The following is a 17,145-nucleotide window of genomic DNA, read 5'->3' as shown; positions in this document are numbered from 1 at the left end:
AAGTGAAACGTCAATATTTTCACAGGAATAAATCAATTCAAAGATTTGGTTTAAAAAAGACTGACAACTAAATTCAGAGTATAACAATAATACTGAAAAATATGCCTATATGAATGGAAATAATTATCCTAAGATAAAAAAAAATAAGAAAGGAATAAAAACCTGTTGATAAAAACTTAATTGATGCAAATTAAATAATAATGTTTTTATATCACCAAATAAATGATAAAAGAAAAAGATATCAGTAACTGAAGCCAGAATATAGCAAAATATATTTTTAATGTATGCAAATAACAAACAGAAAGAGAAAATATAAAAACATCGAAATACTGACCAGAATGACCCAGACAGTGTAATGATTCAGGCTCTACGCCTGATGCAGTTCTGAGACAGCTTCATTCCCACCCGTGTTACTGTCTTCAGAAACAAGCTGTCTGTCAGCCAGGTCATTATAGTGAGTTGGAAATGCTGAGATCATTATGTGTGATGGTTTCCTTGGCAACTATCAAAGTGTGCCGACTCATCAGGATCCAGGCAGCGCCCACGCGCCTTCATCGCCGCCCTCCTCCTCAACGCCTCAGAGACAGGAAGTGGAACTGAGCTGCAGGTTGTGTGAGAGTGATTAATGTCTTCTGGGAATAGAGCGGACGCTGGCAGACTTTGCCGTCGTGCTGAAATGAAAGTAGATGCAAGACGGTGATAGGTCATGCAACCCGGGGGTCCTCAACTGCTTATCAGGAGAGTTTGTGGATCCCATTAGCAAATCTACAATCTGTCCGTACTAATGACTCCTTCTGAACCACAGCTTGTCCTGGACCTCGTGAGCTCGCCTCTCCTCCTCGCTTGCCGGAGCAACAGCATTTCTAGTAGATAGATGTGGATTGAAGCTGGATTTACACAAATGCTTCAGTCAGTTCCTGTCTTGACTTGAAGCGCATCATGAATGACCTCATGAGTTCCTCCACATGTGTCATGTAAGCAGCTTCAGGCTGTCACAGCCTCGGAGGCCTTTCAACATTCACTTTCAGACAGACCAGGTGTTGTTGCTGTTGCTCCTTCTTTCCGTCTTACCCTTCCTTCAGACTGGATTCATGGTCTTTACTTGTTCTCTCTTTGGCCCCGTCTGTTCCTTCTATTCCCGCAAGTGACCTTGTCTTCTGTCTATGAGTCTTTTTCTCTGGCTTCCATGTGACCACCCTCCCTCTGTTTTCCCCCAGTGCTCCATGAGGTGAGCAAAGTGTCATGATCATGTGGTGTATCACAACTTGGACACTGATGTGTCCATAACATAATTGGCTGGAGGTTGGAAGGGTATCATTTCTCATGACAACTTCTTTTTTTTAAATTATTATTTGCTTTATTTCTTTTCACTTCAGGAGCGTGAAATAAACACTCCACTCAGAGCACAGACCTCCACAAGGCCACTATTTTTTTTTTCACTTTTTTTTCACTAATATCATTGACCTATGTCTATTTCATTCATATAAATGATTAGGTTTTGAAATGCCATTGATAGCAGTGAGTAGTGTTGCAGGGCAGTACTCAAGACCGGTCTAATGGTCTTGAACAACCCATACCATCTAGACTTGCAAGAATGCAAACGATGAACACTTTGTTAGGAAAAGTTGCCACCTTCGTGCCCATTAGTGAACCTCATAGATGAGGGGAGAGGCAGAGCTTCAGAGGTGAGCATCAAACCAATTGGATCCCGGTGAAAGGCTATTAAAATCCCCCAAATATTTGGAGTTCCATCAGAGCCTCCAGAGGAGCTATCCTGCTTACATCACTGTAAAATCCAGATTAAAACATGACTCTTTCTTGCCGTCGGCTGTCATAGTACTAAGCAGTGGCATTGGCGAGACAAACTCAACAGATCAATATAAAGCTTCACTGTTCTACTTCTGGATGCAATATTTACACTGCGTTGATTGAACTGATTGATCATCTGTTGGTACTGACATGCAGTCTGCTGCTGCTGCTGCGAGTGTTTCATAGTGTTTCCTTTAAACCAGGCTTTTAGCAAGGAGGCGTCTGCAAAACATGAAAATGGGATGCCCCTAAATTTCTGATTATTAGTGCCTGTGTAATGCCCCACTCGTTGAGTCATCGCACTGGTTTCCATGCGATAATTTCACAGAATATGAATATGAATTAATATAAATTTGCAGATTTTCCACCCTTTTGCAGCCATAGCTTGGAGGTCGTGGGTCACTGCCTGTGTGATCTTGTGGTTAACCACACCTCACGAGTCGTCACACTCGCTGCATGGAAGCGCGCTGTGACTGATAGGATGTCTGACACCAATGACAGGAAGAAAACGGCAGATGAGTTCCAAACTTTAGACAATCGTTTCCAAAAGCAACTCATAGCTTTTTAATAAGAGGATTATTTTGGCGTTTTGGCGCGAAGCTCGCTCCCCCTGCTCCCCAGTGCCGTGCTGAGAACTGTTCTGGGGAGTGCTGCAGTTTGCTGCACAGCACACTGCACGTGTAACGATGATTTAAGCAGGTGACTCAAACGCAGATTGGAATCAGAAGATGGTTATTTAATTGTGCGGAACAGGAAGAGTCTTCTGATGCCGTGGTGGAGATCCTAGACTAGTGGCTGTTGAGGGTCCAGGAGTCCAGCTGGCTGTGCGGTGACAGTGCAGGAGGTGCAGGCTGTGGAGTAGGGGTGCAGGCAGGCTGAAGCTCTGAGGCAGAAGAAACCAACTAAAGTAACTCTGACAATGCAATATGCAGGCAGTGGTAAATAGCACAACATCTCGCTCGAAGACAAACCATGAAGGGCTGACGAACAGGCGAGGACTGGCAAGCTCCTATTTTAACGATAAGTGTAGCTTATCCAATCGATCCAATTTTTCATCATCAGTGTTTGATCCTAAAGATCACCGAATTTATGTAAAAATCAGCCTCTTTCAATGTAGAAATTGACTTTTGTGTGAACGTACCTTCAAGTACTCCGTCCATCTGATGGAAAACAGAGTAACTACAGAGCTGCATTATGTATAACAACAAAACTTTCAGAGTTGGTTGGGAATGCCATTGAGTTGCAGGTACTTTATTCAAAGTTCTGCTGCACTGATCAACTCAACTTGTTGACTCAATGGTTGAGTTGTTTTTGAAAGCCTAATGCAGTAATCTTTGTGTGGCTTTGGATGGTGTCTGTCGTGGAATCCTCAGTCTGGGTCTTGGGTTAGGTAGTCTCACCTACAGCTTGCAGCTAAATGTTGCAGCAGACGGCAGAAGTGCTTCTGAACCCGCTTGCACAACACACAGCGAGACAGAAGATGAGAGGACAGCAGCTCTCTCACACGAGTCCTTCAAAAAGGTTTGTGTATCCAGATGGTAGCCACGGACAATTGCCTGTACCTCATATCCGCATTCACATTATCTTGACATCTGCACATCCATTTTGCTAACTGAGATAAATGCAGACAATCTTTGTCTGAGTTATAAAGTGAATCTTCCAGGAGCAGGTGAGTGGACCACTGAGAACATCCCCCATCAGAAGACAGGCTCAACAATGTTGCTGATGAATAGAATTCTGGGTTAATGCGATTCAGCAGGTCATGAGTGGTTGAACCTCCAGTCGGGCTGCTGACCGAGCGTGGCTCCTCAGGTCATCCAAACAAAGAGAGCTCCATCTTCTCCTCTTGGGCGACAGGAAATACCAACTGAGCTCTGGATTAAAACGACAAGACGCAGCAGATCGTCTCCCCGGCCACAGAACAGGTCAAAGGCCAGGTGCGCCGAACGCTTCTCCCCTGAAAAACACCAGATGGAAGGTTTATCTCCAACAGGTTCCAGCTGATGCTGCACTTTCAGCTCTCACTTGAGGCCACGGAGGTTAGAACTGTCTGGCGTCCAGATGAAAGGAGACAATGATTTACGCCTGGACAACGAGACTCTTGATCTCTGACTTGATGTTTTCCGGCACTATTTTTAGTGTTACGTAACCAAAAGAAGCGAGGTAGAAGTGGGATCAGCAAAACAGGAAGTGTCTTAAGCAGAGAACCAGTTGCACTTAACTTCAAGGCTTCAGCATGCTGGTGACCCCCCCAAAACACATTGAGGTCAAGGTCAAGCCAAATGATCAGAAGTGTGACTTGCAAATCAACTAAAGATAGATGATGGAGTGAAAGTCAAAGTTAAAGTTGAATATAATGTAATAAAAAAAAAAACAATGAAAAAGGGAATGCAAATCTGAAGCTGTGTGTTAAATTGTTACTGAATGTATTTCTGAAAGAAAAAGTATTTCTCAAAGAATAAATGAAGCCGCTAAAGCTCCATATTAAAAGGTAGGTGATATAAAAACATTTTCTTAAAATTACAATATCAACAACTCAGACAGAAACCTTACATTTAAAAGACGAGTCAGCAGTTCCAATAGCTTGATAATAATAGTAATAATTCAAATCTTGATACGAGATGATGCCATCTATATGTGAAACTAGTTCCATTAAAAAAAAAAAAAAAATTAAAAATCCTAACACTACTGTGACAAAAATGGTCAAATCAAGACAGACAATCTCTAATTACTCAGTTATAAAAAAATGTGGCCTGTCCTGCTCAGGTGGAGTTTGAATATCTTGGGGTCTTGTTCACAAGTGAGGGACGGACGGAGATGGACAGAGATGATTGCCGTGGTGAAGAAAGAGCTGAGTAAGAGCTCTCTCTATAAGGGTTCAACAGCCATTTCCAGTCTCACCTGTGGTCACCAGCAATCTAGTGACTGAATGAACAAGGGTTTTGTTTTGTTTTTATAGAGAGAAGCTCTGTGATTCAGGAGAGACTCAGAGTTGATCCACTGCTGCAACATGAGAGGCCAGGTGAAGTGGCTTGCACAACTTGTCAGGACATCTCATTGAATAGTGAGGTGTTGAACTGGGAGGCAAAACCAGGACAGACTAAACAGATTATGGCTCTCAGCTGACGGGGGAACACCTCGGTAGTCCTCAAACACATTCATTAGCAGAGAGAGTCAGTATGAAAACTCACATCAGAGCTCATCGAGGAAGGGTCTTTGGGTTGATTCTGGACGGTCGCCAGCTCCGAGTGTCCCAAATAAGTCACATGACCAGCAGGCTCTCTCAGCAACAGAACCAAAACAGAAAACACCAAGATCTGAGACAGAAATACTGAGGAGCAGTCGTGATTAAACTCAGCAAGTCTGACATTTGGGGAGCTGAACTGATGTATTCACGCTTGTGTTTGTCTTCACCATGAAGCCTGCTCGCTTCCCAACCCGTCGTCATGGTAACACAGCATTGGATGGAAGGTGTGAAGTGGAGCAGTGGTCAAGTCTTTTTTTTTTTTGACCAGATTCACACAAAGCTCCCACACACTCGCACAAAACACACTCCTGAATATCCACAAAGAAAACAGAAGTCATGTTCTTCTGCTTACCCATTAAAAAAAACACTTAATCAGCAGTTTTTAAAAGGTGTTCAATGGTGGAACTTTTCTTGTAGATTCTAAATCTATTCATTCAACAGTCGGGAGGTGAAGAAGTGGGTGCAGACGACCGTGACATTAGTCATGGTTGCTGCCATGACGCATGGGTTCATGACTTCGGAGTGAGACTGATGGCCTGATGGTACAGACATGTGGAGAGGAGACACTGTGTTGGACCAAGAAGGGTTAGGGATATGGGCACACAAGTATCAACTGATGAAAGTGGGGCTCAAACCTGCTGCATTGGGGTGAAGGCCTAGTGCCATGAGTTGGAGGGGACAGCAAACAAAGGTCCAGGTGTATTAGGGAGTGTAGAGGAGTGTTAAAAGATGAGGTCAGTTGCCAGAAGACAGAAGAGCTGACAGGCTGGTGAACACGCAAAACATTTGCACAGGAAGTAAAGGGGGTCAGGGACAGGAGATGTTGCTGGCTGAGAGGGGCTGCAGGATTTGAAGAGGCTGAAGAAGGTGAGGAGGTTACTGCTGACCCGCTGCTGTGTTGGGAGAACAAAATATCTTGTGTTTAGATTGAACCCGGATGGATTGTGTTAAAAGGTGCTGACCACTGCGCCCAATTTAAAGGGTTCCACAATACACAAAACGGTCATAATATAATGGCAGGACAGCCACTTTGAATAAACACTGAAAGGAAATTACCGGAACACACAACCATATACTAGATCTAGAACAATGTCACACTTTGGAGGAACAATGGAGTGACTAATACACTCGAGGTTTTCACGGCTGAAACTGTCACCATGGTTACCATTCACAGAGACCCTAAACTTTTTTCCTGTAAACCTGTTTGCTGAGTAAAAATGAAAGAGAAAGAGTGGAGGAAATTCCTGATGCCAGATTACAAAAATCTCCAGAGAGAATGAAAGTAAATATAATTAATAAAATGCGGAAAAATTATTCATATCTAAACTTTGCAACAGGAAGTCTCGCCCATTTTTCCAAATAAACAGTTGTGATTTCAAGGAGGTCAAAGCCAAAGAAGAACAAAAACAATCAGTCTGCCAAATAATAAGCACAATTCAATCTTATTTAATTCTTCAACAATCCTCTGGAGTTCACTTGAGGTTACAGACCAAAACAAAAAGCTGGGAATTCTTCAAGGAAATTGGTTTTGTAGAATGAAGATGATTTTTTAAAACTGTGCTCATGATGCCATTCCTAGCACCCAAATGAGTTATTTTTCTAAATTGTTTGACAGAGAATGCAGCCTTGACAGACAGGTAGAGACAAACTTTTTGAGTCTTCTTACTTTGTAACACAGACAAGTTACAGCAAACACATGTAGCACAGTGTCGAACCAAACCTCAGCAGGAAACAATTCCGCATAGATGAATGCAAAGCTGCTAATACATTTCAGAAAGAGTCCAGTCCCAGAGTGGAAGGAAGTGTCGCAGATTCCCACCAACAACTCTCTCTGGAGAAGCATCGACCGCAGACTGGGGATGAACCTCCCACGAGGTTCCCAGGAAGAGTTCCAGAACAGGGGGGCAGTTGAAGTAATCCAAATGTATTTGGGGGAATCACTCTTCCAAGGCTGCAACATCATCGAGCATTGTTCCTTTTTGCCTCTTGGGCTTCCAGTAGAATTCCATAAAAGCACTTCCACAGCCACAGTGCTTTGAGGCACGTCAGTTAGGTCACTTCATGGGTCAATATAATTTTTTACACTTTGACAACCACACTGTGATTCATTCGCATCCCAAAATATACACATAATTTTGTGAAAATTGGAAAATCGGGGGACAAACAGAAGTTTGAAAGAAGTCAAGGGTTGTTTCATGTTTGTGTGGACTACTAAGGCAAGAGTCCTACTTTATCCAACATGAAAAGGTCACCACACTGACATGGGGCCTGCCTCCAGAACTCCCATGTGCGAAAAATCTAATACCAAGAATTTTGAATGAACGATTAAATAAATAAATACAGCACAACTAGAATTAAATCCTTAAAAATCCTCTTTAGAATTGTGGCTCAAACATAATTGCCAAACCAGCCAAGTGATGTCACAGGTCAAGATTCCACATGTCTCCTTTGGAGGACCAGTGCAACAACCCCAGGCAAAGCAAGGAATATTCACCTCCAGTGTGTCCTCACTGTTGGGCTGGACACCTCACCAAAACCAGTCCCAGGTAGTGTCCAATCAAGAATCGACTGAGATTTGCAAACGAAGGACGAGAAATTCTGAGGAAGAAACCTGCTGTGGATGTTTGTGTGATCCTGTTCTTGGGGTCATAGTTACCGGCCTTTTGACCAGCACCTCTACAACATACCACAGATGCCACAAGAATACAATTTCTTCCTTCACTCGCCCTGTTCCTAACCTTTATGCTGCGGAACATTCCCCAGCTTCAGTCTTCAGTCCACCATACCGTCATCATGTGCAGTCTGGCAGCTCGAGTACCTGAGCACACCTGAGGAACACAGCAGTACGACCAAGTCTAATCCACACCTAGATTAGCTAACATATTTGGAGCAGTCGTTGTGAGCATAGTTTTGACAAGTACCGGTTATCAAAGCTGTAGTGGTTAGAGCTTTGTTCCGAAAAGACAAGAAGCCAGGGACACTTTCCACCATGATCATGTCCAGGAGCAGGACGTTGTTGGCTGGAGCTCATTACACTTCCCTAAAACGGGATGGATCACATTCGCGGGAGCTCATGGTCGCAATACAGGTGTACAAAAGCTACATCTTCAGGAGTTGCAGGTCTCCGTCATTCAGTTCGGCAGTTGGCAAAAGTAAAGGAGCAACAGCGGTACAGAGAATCCTTGTTTACGCAGAAGACCTGGCCAGTTCATAGAAACCTTTCTTCCTGGCCCGCCTCAGGTGGTCTAGGATGAGAGCCAGGCTTGTGAGCACTACAGCAGCGCACACCGTCGGGATGATGACGGAACTCAGATTGGGAGAGTCGACAACCCGCCGCTCTGAAACGGAATGGAACAAGGTTGGCACAGATCTTTGACTGGACTTCTTAGGCTGCTCAGACCAACCTTGAACGCTGAGAGTGAAGACTTCGACGTGGAATCCAAGGTCGTTGGTGACATTGACCTGGTACAGTCCAGAGTCTTGGGCCGTGACGTTGACCAAGTGAAACGTTCCATTAGCAGAGTACAGCGCAGTGCCGTTGACCACTTTCTTGAGAATAGCTGCCGATGGAGGAAAGCTGATGGCTCGGCAGCACACAGTCACATTCTGTCCCTCCTGGACCACCGTGGACGGCAGGATGTGGACGGTGGCGTTCCTTGGAGGAGCTGGAGAACAGATCAGAGTCCAAGGTAAACACAAACCACAGAGGTGTTGACCAGAGATTAAGTTCTAACTGTCTTTGCTGTGACAAAGAATACATTTAGGATGCAGATTTTATCGGACCAGAAGGAATGTGGTGTAAGACTCTTGGGCAGTTACGCTGATGACCTGAACACACTGGACTCGCCTGGATGGGTGAGATGGGAAGGGCTAAAGATTTGGCATCCAAGGTTTGTCACGGCGAGAGGGGTCTAGCTGTAGCTTGGGCCTTTCTGTCACAACGCAAGACAAGGGTTAAGGGGTTCCGGAGCGATTCATTGACCAGTGGCGAATGGTTTCGCAAGGTTTACTGGGTACAATGTCAGACGATCAGTTGCTTGGGAACAAACTGGTCATTCGATCACCGATCCCTAACCCTAGTCTAACCATGGACATAACCCAGATGTTGAAACGTGGAGGAGAGGCATTAGAGTGTCTATACAGGATACAAACGGTGGCATGATCATTGCTGAATTGGTGGAAGAATGGATGGCGGACGGACAGATACCCTGAATTTCTACCAAACACGGAGGCCGTGTGGAGGAGGGGTGGAATGGAACTGCCCGTCTCCAATCACCACCAGAAGCGGAGTGGAGCTAAAGCAATTGCTTTACCATTCACACGTTCACGAAGGATTGCCACTTGACTGACCTAACTTGATTTACTTTCACAATAGATTGCATTTCAGTTCTACTCTTCAGATCGACTTCAAGTATCCAACTCTGTAGAGAGCCGTCAGCGAGACACTTGACCTTACAAGAGGTCGCATGTCAGAGCTACTGAAGTTTATCAGAACTTCCCATCTCTGTGGTGAGCAATCTTAGTCTAGGAAACCACAAACTTTGCTTCACTTACAAGACTTCCTCCTACCAGCGTCAATTTATTCCTTTTAGAATTTAAAGAAAGAAACAGGAAGTGATTATTCGCAGCTCCCATTCATGTGCTAATTTTGTTTTTTTTTAACAGAGGGGTTGGGGCATCCTCTACGTTCAGTAGATTTTACATTATCAGAATTAAAAATAGTAGTATAAGAGTATAAGAGTAGTGTACAATAAAAATAATAAAATGTAAAAATTTCGAAGCCAGGCTTGCGAGCACTACAGCAGCACACACCGTCGGGATGATGACGGAAAAAAAATTTAAAAATTTAAAAAATGTAAAAGTAAGTAGCAGTGACATATTCCAAATTGTGGTCTCACAAAAAGGGAGACCAACCTTACAGGTGGAAGATAATGATGGACCAACTGTTGACCCGCGAGGGATGGCAGGCAGAGGTGTGGCTTGACTGAAAACTCATTTCTTGTAAAAAAAGAAAAGTCATGAGCCGTCCACCTCCCACTCACACCGATAACAACTGACTTTATAGATGTTTGGACTGGATGAAGATGAGTCGGAGACATAAATAGCTACACCCTCCTCCTAAATTGTGATGAAGACTGTCATTTTGATGCTCAGGCAGTGAATCAGAGCTGCTGTTGGACTGTGTTGCACAACAGACGTAGCATTCATGCTCACTAACTAAGCAAGTTCCTGCCTGTCTAGCGGCAGGTTTATCAAGGTATTCTCCTGATAGCAGAATGTTTTCAAGAAGCTCACATGCGGGTGCTCATTCCAGATTTACTGTTTCATTTTAATCTGCTTAAACCTTGTTACTTTTTGTATTTTGGACTGTCGGGAGGAAACCAGAGTGGTAAGAGGAAACCCACAGACGCATCGGGAGAACGTACTTAGGCCTGTGGAGTCAAACTGCGCTATGAGCTCAAACCACTTTACTTTAGTAACTAAAGTTAATGACTTGGAACTGACCTCGTACAGTGAGCACCAAATTGACCCGGTTGGTTCCGACTCGGTTGTGGGCTTCACACCAGTATTCTGCAGAGTCTTCCAGGCGGGCCGTCGTGAGTGTGAAGATAAGCGTGGAGTCAGACCTCAGAACCTCGGACTCGTCTCTCTTCAGCACCAGTGAAGTGGGTGGGGCTCCATCTGAGTGACAGGTGATGTTGACCTCTTGACCCTCCATGACCTCCAGAGCTGGACTCGCAGAGATGGAGGTTTCCCTCGGAGCATCTGGAACCAAGAGACAAAGATGTTATTTATAATGATAAACTTAAAAAAAAATGGATCGGAAATAAAAAAAAGTTTAGAGAAACTCACAGTGGACCTGAAGGTAGCTAGTGGAACTCCTGTTTTTCCATGAGAGCCCGACAAGGAACATCTCAGCTCTGCAGGTCAGAACCAAACTGGTCTGGTTCACATGCAGCTTCAGAGAAGATGTCACATTCCTCAAAGAACCGGAGAACCCGAAGGACTCTTCCATCAGCAGCGTGTTGCCTGAGAGCCACTGGATCTTCAGCTTCTCTGACGAGTAGATGTTATCGACTTCACACTGGACCTCAACCTCCTCGCCAAGCAGGATCAGCTCTGGGACCTTCACAACTGGGTCCGATGGAAACGCTGAAGAAGGAACAGACAGATGATGCGAGGTTTGAAGAGAAGAAGGGTCAATATGCAGAAACCTTATCACTATATTATGTTGCCCATAGATTGAGGGGGCAACAATGGGAGCAAAGAAGCTGCCCAGTGACAGGAACGATAAGACAAAATCGAAAGCATTATTGAAGTCTTGAGTTTGCTTCCTGAATAAAGGGAAACTTCACATTGTTTCCAGGCACAAAACCATTTTGCTTTTTGAGGTTATGACCTTCTTTTAGCTGCTCCTCTCCTGGAGGCACAACTGGAGTCCAGTCTGTGTCAACGTCAGGGACACTTCAGGTAACCTGCATAACCTCCATTCGCCACCACAAGACAATGAGTCTATGTAAGAGTTTGACTTCCTGTAAACCTCACCCATGTCACACATCTCTACGTCCTCTCCATGTCGCTTGGCAGGCTGTCAGCCTTCTCACTTATCTCCTCCTCAAGCCTCCCTCCCCTTTGCTCCTCTACCTCTGGCCTTCCCGCGCCATCCCTGCCGGAATTTTCATGCAGATTCCGACCAGATCTTCCTCGCAGTCCATGTTATCAAAGCCATTTTAATTAAAGTTTGAGGAGAAGCGTGTCTGATAACTTTTGAAACAGTACTCTGGGCGGATCTTCGAAGGGTTTATAATAAGTTGAAATCACTTCTTCCTGGACTTTTCCAGTGAAGATAAGACATAGGAGAGCGTTCTCTGAAGATCATGGAGGTGAAGGGAGGACCAAAAGAGGGTTTAAATTCCTTAAATCCAGGAAGTCTTCTCTCCCCAGGACGGTCCAACAAGTCCTATCAAAGTTCCCCTCGGCACTCCCTTCCCTACAGTCATCATAGAGAGAGAATCTGATCTGAAGTAAAGTTGAGGGTTACATTTTTTATGACCAATTCAACTCACATTTACAACTATGATTATAAAAAATGGAGATGGGTCTGTGGCTAAAACAGCAGCATGAATCAGTCCAAAGCAAAACTGGTGATTTGTCACACTTTACTCACTGTACTGAAGCTAATAATCCTCCTCCGCCATGTGTCTGCATGCGTGTGTGTGAGAAGCATTTTTCATGTCACTTCCTGCTTGTCCTCCTCCACTCTATCGAAAACAGACCTCCAAGCTAAACTCCCTCAAATTTGGCGGTAGAACACTGTGCCCTCTGACCCCCCCCAGCTCTGATGACCGGACTCTCATCTGTCCAAACAAACATGGTCTCTGGCAGTAGTCCAGAACCTGCTGGGTCCAGGAATGCGGGCGATAATGAAATCCTGATGACTGCAGGCTCTCTCTTCCCGGCAAACCCTCAGAGAAGGCTCTGTCAGAGACTCAGCACATATCTGGCTTGGGTAATATGACATCTACTCCCTAATAAGACTCCCCTGGAGGCCCTGTCACACGGATGAGGTGCTGCACTGGACAACTGATGACGTCGGCAACAGTAGCACAGATGTGCCAACAAAACAGGCGATGGTAAAAACATTACAGTCAATTGATGACTCTACTGTAGTACAGGGGTCGGGAACCTATGGCTCACGTGCCACGTGGCTCTTTCGACAAGGAGTGTGGTTCTTTGAAGAATATTGAGTGAGAAATACTTCCTTCCAATTCAACCATTCTGTTTGACCATCTTAATGAATGAAGTAGCATGTGAGATGCCATCACCCTTGACATTAAGCTCAGTTACGGTGACTTCCCATGATGCTCTGCAGCCAGTAAAACAATCACAGTCGTTGGTCACTAAATCATGGGATTTTGCGAGCAGTCTAGCTTCATGATGCCAAGATTCTGCCTTGTCACATCAGACCAATGAACTCACAGGCGTTCTAATGACATTTAAGTGCTAAAAGCGCTGTTTGAGACGCCTGCCACCGGTCGGAGAAAACTCATACTCACTGAATTTCCCCCACTGTTGAACGAGCAAAGGTCATCTAATCTAATCTAATCTCACAACACAGACTCTCAGCTGTGACTTGTAATGAAATGTAGAGTTTGCCGTGTGACACTGAACAAAGTGTTGGGAGTTCCACCGGGGTCGATGAGCCATGCCCTGCACACCGCATGTACAGTATATTTATATATGTGCAGGCCGCCACCACGTGTCACACCACATATTAACACGTGCTGCAGAAATGCCACAGCAGGCAGATTTAAAATAGCAGCACCATGAAGACGCAGGAGAACCGGGCCAATACATACATGAAGACTGAGCTACTGTGATTCATAACCTTCAGGAGGAATGGCGTCCAGGGCACAACTGGCTTCTCTGGATCTTGGGCACAACAAAGCTGGAGACCAAAGGTCCGAGAACAAATCCCCAGAAAGACATGACCCCAGTACTCACAGTAGAGCCAGATGTCGGCGTCACCAGTCCGGCGGATGGAGCCACACAAGGCTGTACAGTTGTATCTTCCCTCATCCTCCAGGCTCAGGTCATCCAGCTGCACCGAGTCGCCACCTCCTGCTCCGGACCTCCCTGGAGAGATGCCACCCCAAGAGAACCGGGGCTCTTCTGGGCACCCTGAGGACTCACATCTCAGAATCTGAGAGGAGCCCAGTGGAGCAAGCAACTGTCGAGGGAGAAGCTCCACCGTCAGAGGGTGAGCTGGAGGAGCAATGGAGACATTCGTTCATCAGTATACAGAAGCTTCCCACCTCAGTTTCTTTTATGCACAGCACTTCCTCATGCCAGCTTCTGTGCTCACCTACTGTCAAAGTTGAGTGGTACATGAAATCACAGATGATGCTTTCAAGTGCTGAAATAAAGTGCCCCTTTGCCTTAAAGTGAAGCAGTGTGTTCTTGCTGAGGTTGGGACTTTCTGCCCCGCTAAAGTGAAACTGTTTTCTACTAGTCGTGAAAGATAAGTGACTCAACCAAACAATGACTGGTCATGATGAGGTAAGTCATATGACAAAACATCCCCCCAAAGTCAGAAAAAAACCCACCTGCAAAAGACAGGGGAAGACCAAAAACAATGACTCTGTTTTCCTACATTCAGAAATTGCTTTCTTTTTTGTGACTTCAGTTTTGTGGAATGGAGGTGAGATTTAAAGTAACAGTCCAACAGAAATCAATTAACCAGAAATAAATAAAGAAAGGAAAGCTATCAAATAAAACAAAAGAGAGAAAGACGGGCAAAAAAGGGAAAATCAAAAAATAAGAATAGGTCTCCATAGAATATAAGATAGGTAAAAGAATGGGAGAAAGAACAACAAGAATGGCAGAATGACTGAAAGAATGACACAAAGAACAGAAGAAAGAGAAAAAGAATGGAATGGAATATGAATGGAAGAAAGAATGATGCAAAGAAAGAAAGAGAAAAACAGAAAGGGAAAGCAGCGTATTCCATCAACAATAAAAACATGTTAGTTGATGTTGATGTCATTAGAAAGTCAGTCAAGCTAACCAGCTGTTTTCAACACAGTAAAGAGTGACTACATGTCAGTGGTCAGTTATACTATACCTCAGTTAAACATGTAGCAAGCAGTGAAATGTCAACAATTCTGATCCCGTCCCTGATTTCTGACTGGTTTAATGTAAGTTGTGAGCGAGTGCAGGAGCTGACCTGAAGACAGACCAGTCGAACACAGACTCACCTCGGACGGTGATGTCACTGGACACCACTTGGGATCCGTGCTCATTCCTGGCACTGCACTGGTAGTGACCCGAGTCCCCCGGCGTGAGGGCAGGGATTGTTAACAAGACTTCGGACACGGCCGTGAGCAAGGGCACGCCTCCTTTGCTGAGCACCAACGTCGGGGGAGGAGCTCCGTCCGAGCGACAGGTAAGTGTCAGCGCCTGACCTTCCGTCACAGTGGTATTTGGACTCACTGTGAGGATGGCGCTGGTGGGCGGACCTGCGGTGCAACGGACGCTCTTTCAGGTGTCATCATGTTTTGGCAGATTGTGTTGCTGTGGCATATTCCTAGATCAGTGCGATCACATTGCGACGGACTCACCCTGAACATCGATGGCGACACTCTGGTCCCGGCTGCCTAAAGAGTTCTGGGCCACACAGATGTAGACGCCCGTCTGCGACTGACTCAACGCCGGAAAGACTAGCTCCGGACCAAGAGTCATCTCAGTCAAACCACCGGCGCCCAGCAGGTACCAGGACACTTTGGGCTCAGGGTTTCCCTCCGCAGCACAGGTGAGCGTCAACGGTTGGCCAGTCAGTCGGACTTGGTCCACCATCTTTTTCACGAGCGGAGCATCTGTCGAGACCAGGACGTCAGAACATGTTGTTGCATGAGGACCAAAGCGTTTTTGGTGTCTCTCAAAATGCAAGTGTGTATTGCCTTCTGATGATGTAGTTGAACAGGAACAATGTGTTGTTCGTTCATTTTTTATTAGTTGAGCTGTAGAGACTCACAGAGGGGGTGTAAAGACACGGTGGTCTTCCTCGTCTTGTCCTCAGCGGGCAGCTCCGGCAGGTCCAGTTCCACTTGACAGGTGAGGTTTATCCCGATGTCCTCTCTTCGAGGAGAGAGGTGGAAGTTGGATCGTAGGCCGCTGGATCCTTCCTCTGCCACCTCCATCTGGTGCGTGCTTCTATAGAACCAGCGGAAGGTGACGGGGCGGGGTGGGTAGACGTCAGTCACCTGGCAGGCGAGCTCAGTCGGCTGGTCCAATTGGAGTCTGTCCTGACCACTGATGACCGGCGCAGGAAGAGCTGAAACGCAATGATTCCAGAGTCTCACCGACAGTCCCGCCACTCACAGCTCTTCATTCACACTCACCGTAGACCTGCACAGAAGATGTGGTCTGCCTTCTCTCCGCTCCGCACGACACTACACACACCAGCGTTCCCTCATGCTCCACCTTGACAGGGTCAAAGGTCGCCACTGAGTGCGTGGAGTTCCCCGCGAGGGTGGCGTACAGAGGCCGGTCCTCCAATGCCCTCCAGGAGATCTGGGCCGCCGTGGGACAGTCGTGGGCCGTGCAGACCAGCTGACCGCGATCTCCCACCCGGAACAGAGGCGAGCGCGGCGTGATGGCCACGCGCAGGGCTTGAACGCAGCACCATGACAGCATCAGAGCTGTTGAGGCAAACACAAAACAGTCTGTCATTAGCGTCGGAGCTTCTCATTACCTCAGGTGAGTGGAGCTACACACGCAGTGTGTGTGTCACTCTGAGTGCACCAATCTTTTCATCCTCCCTCGCAAACTCGGTTTCAAAAGGAATGAGAGATCTGGAGTAATGCGTTCAGGAGCTGTCAGAATCGAGGGGAACGCCAGTGTTGAATGCTCAACTCACAATAGTTCACCAGGTGAACCTTTTGGTTAAGATGGATGAATGCGATACTTGAATGACCTAACAGCCCCAGCCCCTCTAGATGAATGTCCCCTGGGTGACTGAGCATCTCAAAGAGTCCAGAAAACTCTGCTATTTGTGACCCCGATATCCTGTATGGGGGAGAATCGAGCCTTTATTACTGGACTAAAATGTCTCAATCACATGACATTTAGTGTTCACAAGGTCACGTGTTGTTTCTGCAAAGTTTTGCTGTCAAAATAAGTAGCTGAATCCAGGAATCATTTACTCCAGTTTTAGCTGACTCACACTTGAACAGGCTACATCTGGCTGAGGAACGCCTCGGGAGCCTCGACCCCAGACTGCGCTCATCACCCAACTTTAGATGAAAAATCACGTAAGGGGGCAAGCGCTGGCGTGATCCAACAAGAGAAATCCTGTCAATATTACAACAGATTCTGGTGACGCGGAGCGAGGTCGTGAGACTCACCGGAGAGCAGAACAGTCCGGTCCGGCGACGGACGTGTCATTTTCAGGCGTGAAAAATGTAGACGACACGGAGCGACTGGAGAGGAGTGCGTTTGGTTTCAGTCCCCGAAGCAGAAAATGACCTGGAATCGCGTGCGCACACACATAGACACACACACTCACTCACACGCCTCCTCTGCGCTTT

The 17,145-nt window shown here is 46.0% G+C and overlaps 1 protein-coding gene across 1 annotated transcript; it reads right to left on the bottom strand.

Moving 5' to 3' along the window:
* Positions 1-6,395: 6,395 nt before the first annotated feature.
* Positions 6,396-17,145, bottom strand: vcam1b (vascular cell adhesion molecule 1b). The gene is made up of 10 exons (XM_053873841.1): positions 16,963-17,145; positions 15,958-16,257; positions 15,591-15,890; positions 15,178-15,432; positions 14,815-15,075; positions 13,562-13,822; positions 10,910-11,209; positions 10,562-10,822; positions 8,461-8,721; positions 6,396-8,394 (listed from the first exon to the last, which is right to left on the bottom strand). Exons 1-10 carry the CDS (start codon positions 17,000-17,002, stop codon positions 8,243-8,245), a joined length of 2,391 nt encoding a protein of 796 aa, XP_053729816.1. The 5' UTR covers positions 17,003-17,145; the 3' UTR covers positions 6,396-8,242.

Source organism: Synchiropus splendidus, chromosome 1 (genome assembly GCF_027744825.2).
Source record: "Synchiropus splendidus isolate RoL2022-P1 chromosome 1, RoL_Sspl_1.0, whole genome shotgun sequence".
In the NCBI taxonomy this organism is placed as follows: Eukaryota; Metazoa; Chordata; class Actinopteri; order Syngnathiformes; family Callionymidae; genus Synchiropus; species Synchiropus splendidus.
The sequence above is the reverse complement of the archived record's forward strand: the minus strand, read 5'-3'. Positions and strand labels throughout refer to the sequence as shown.

What these genes read in the sequence shown, in the direction of transcription:
- vcam1b (XM_053873841.1), bottom strand. Translation starts at nt 17,002, where the DNA reads ATGACACGTCCGTCGCCGGACCGGACTGTTCTGCTCTCCG. An exon ending in TTTGGTGCTCACTGTACGAG is followed by an intron (nt 8,722 to 10,561) that starts GTCAGTTCCAAG and finishes TCTGTTCTCCAG; the next exon opens with CTCCTCCAAGGAACGCCACC. An exon ending in CTTCACTCTCAGCGTTCAAG is followed by an intron (nt 8,395 to 8,460) that starts GTTGGTCTGAGC and finishes ATTCCGTTTCAG; the next exon opens with AGCGGCGGGTTGTCGACTCT.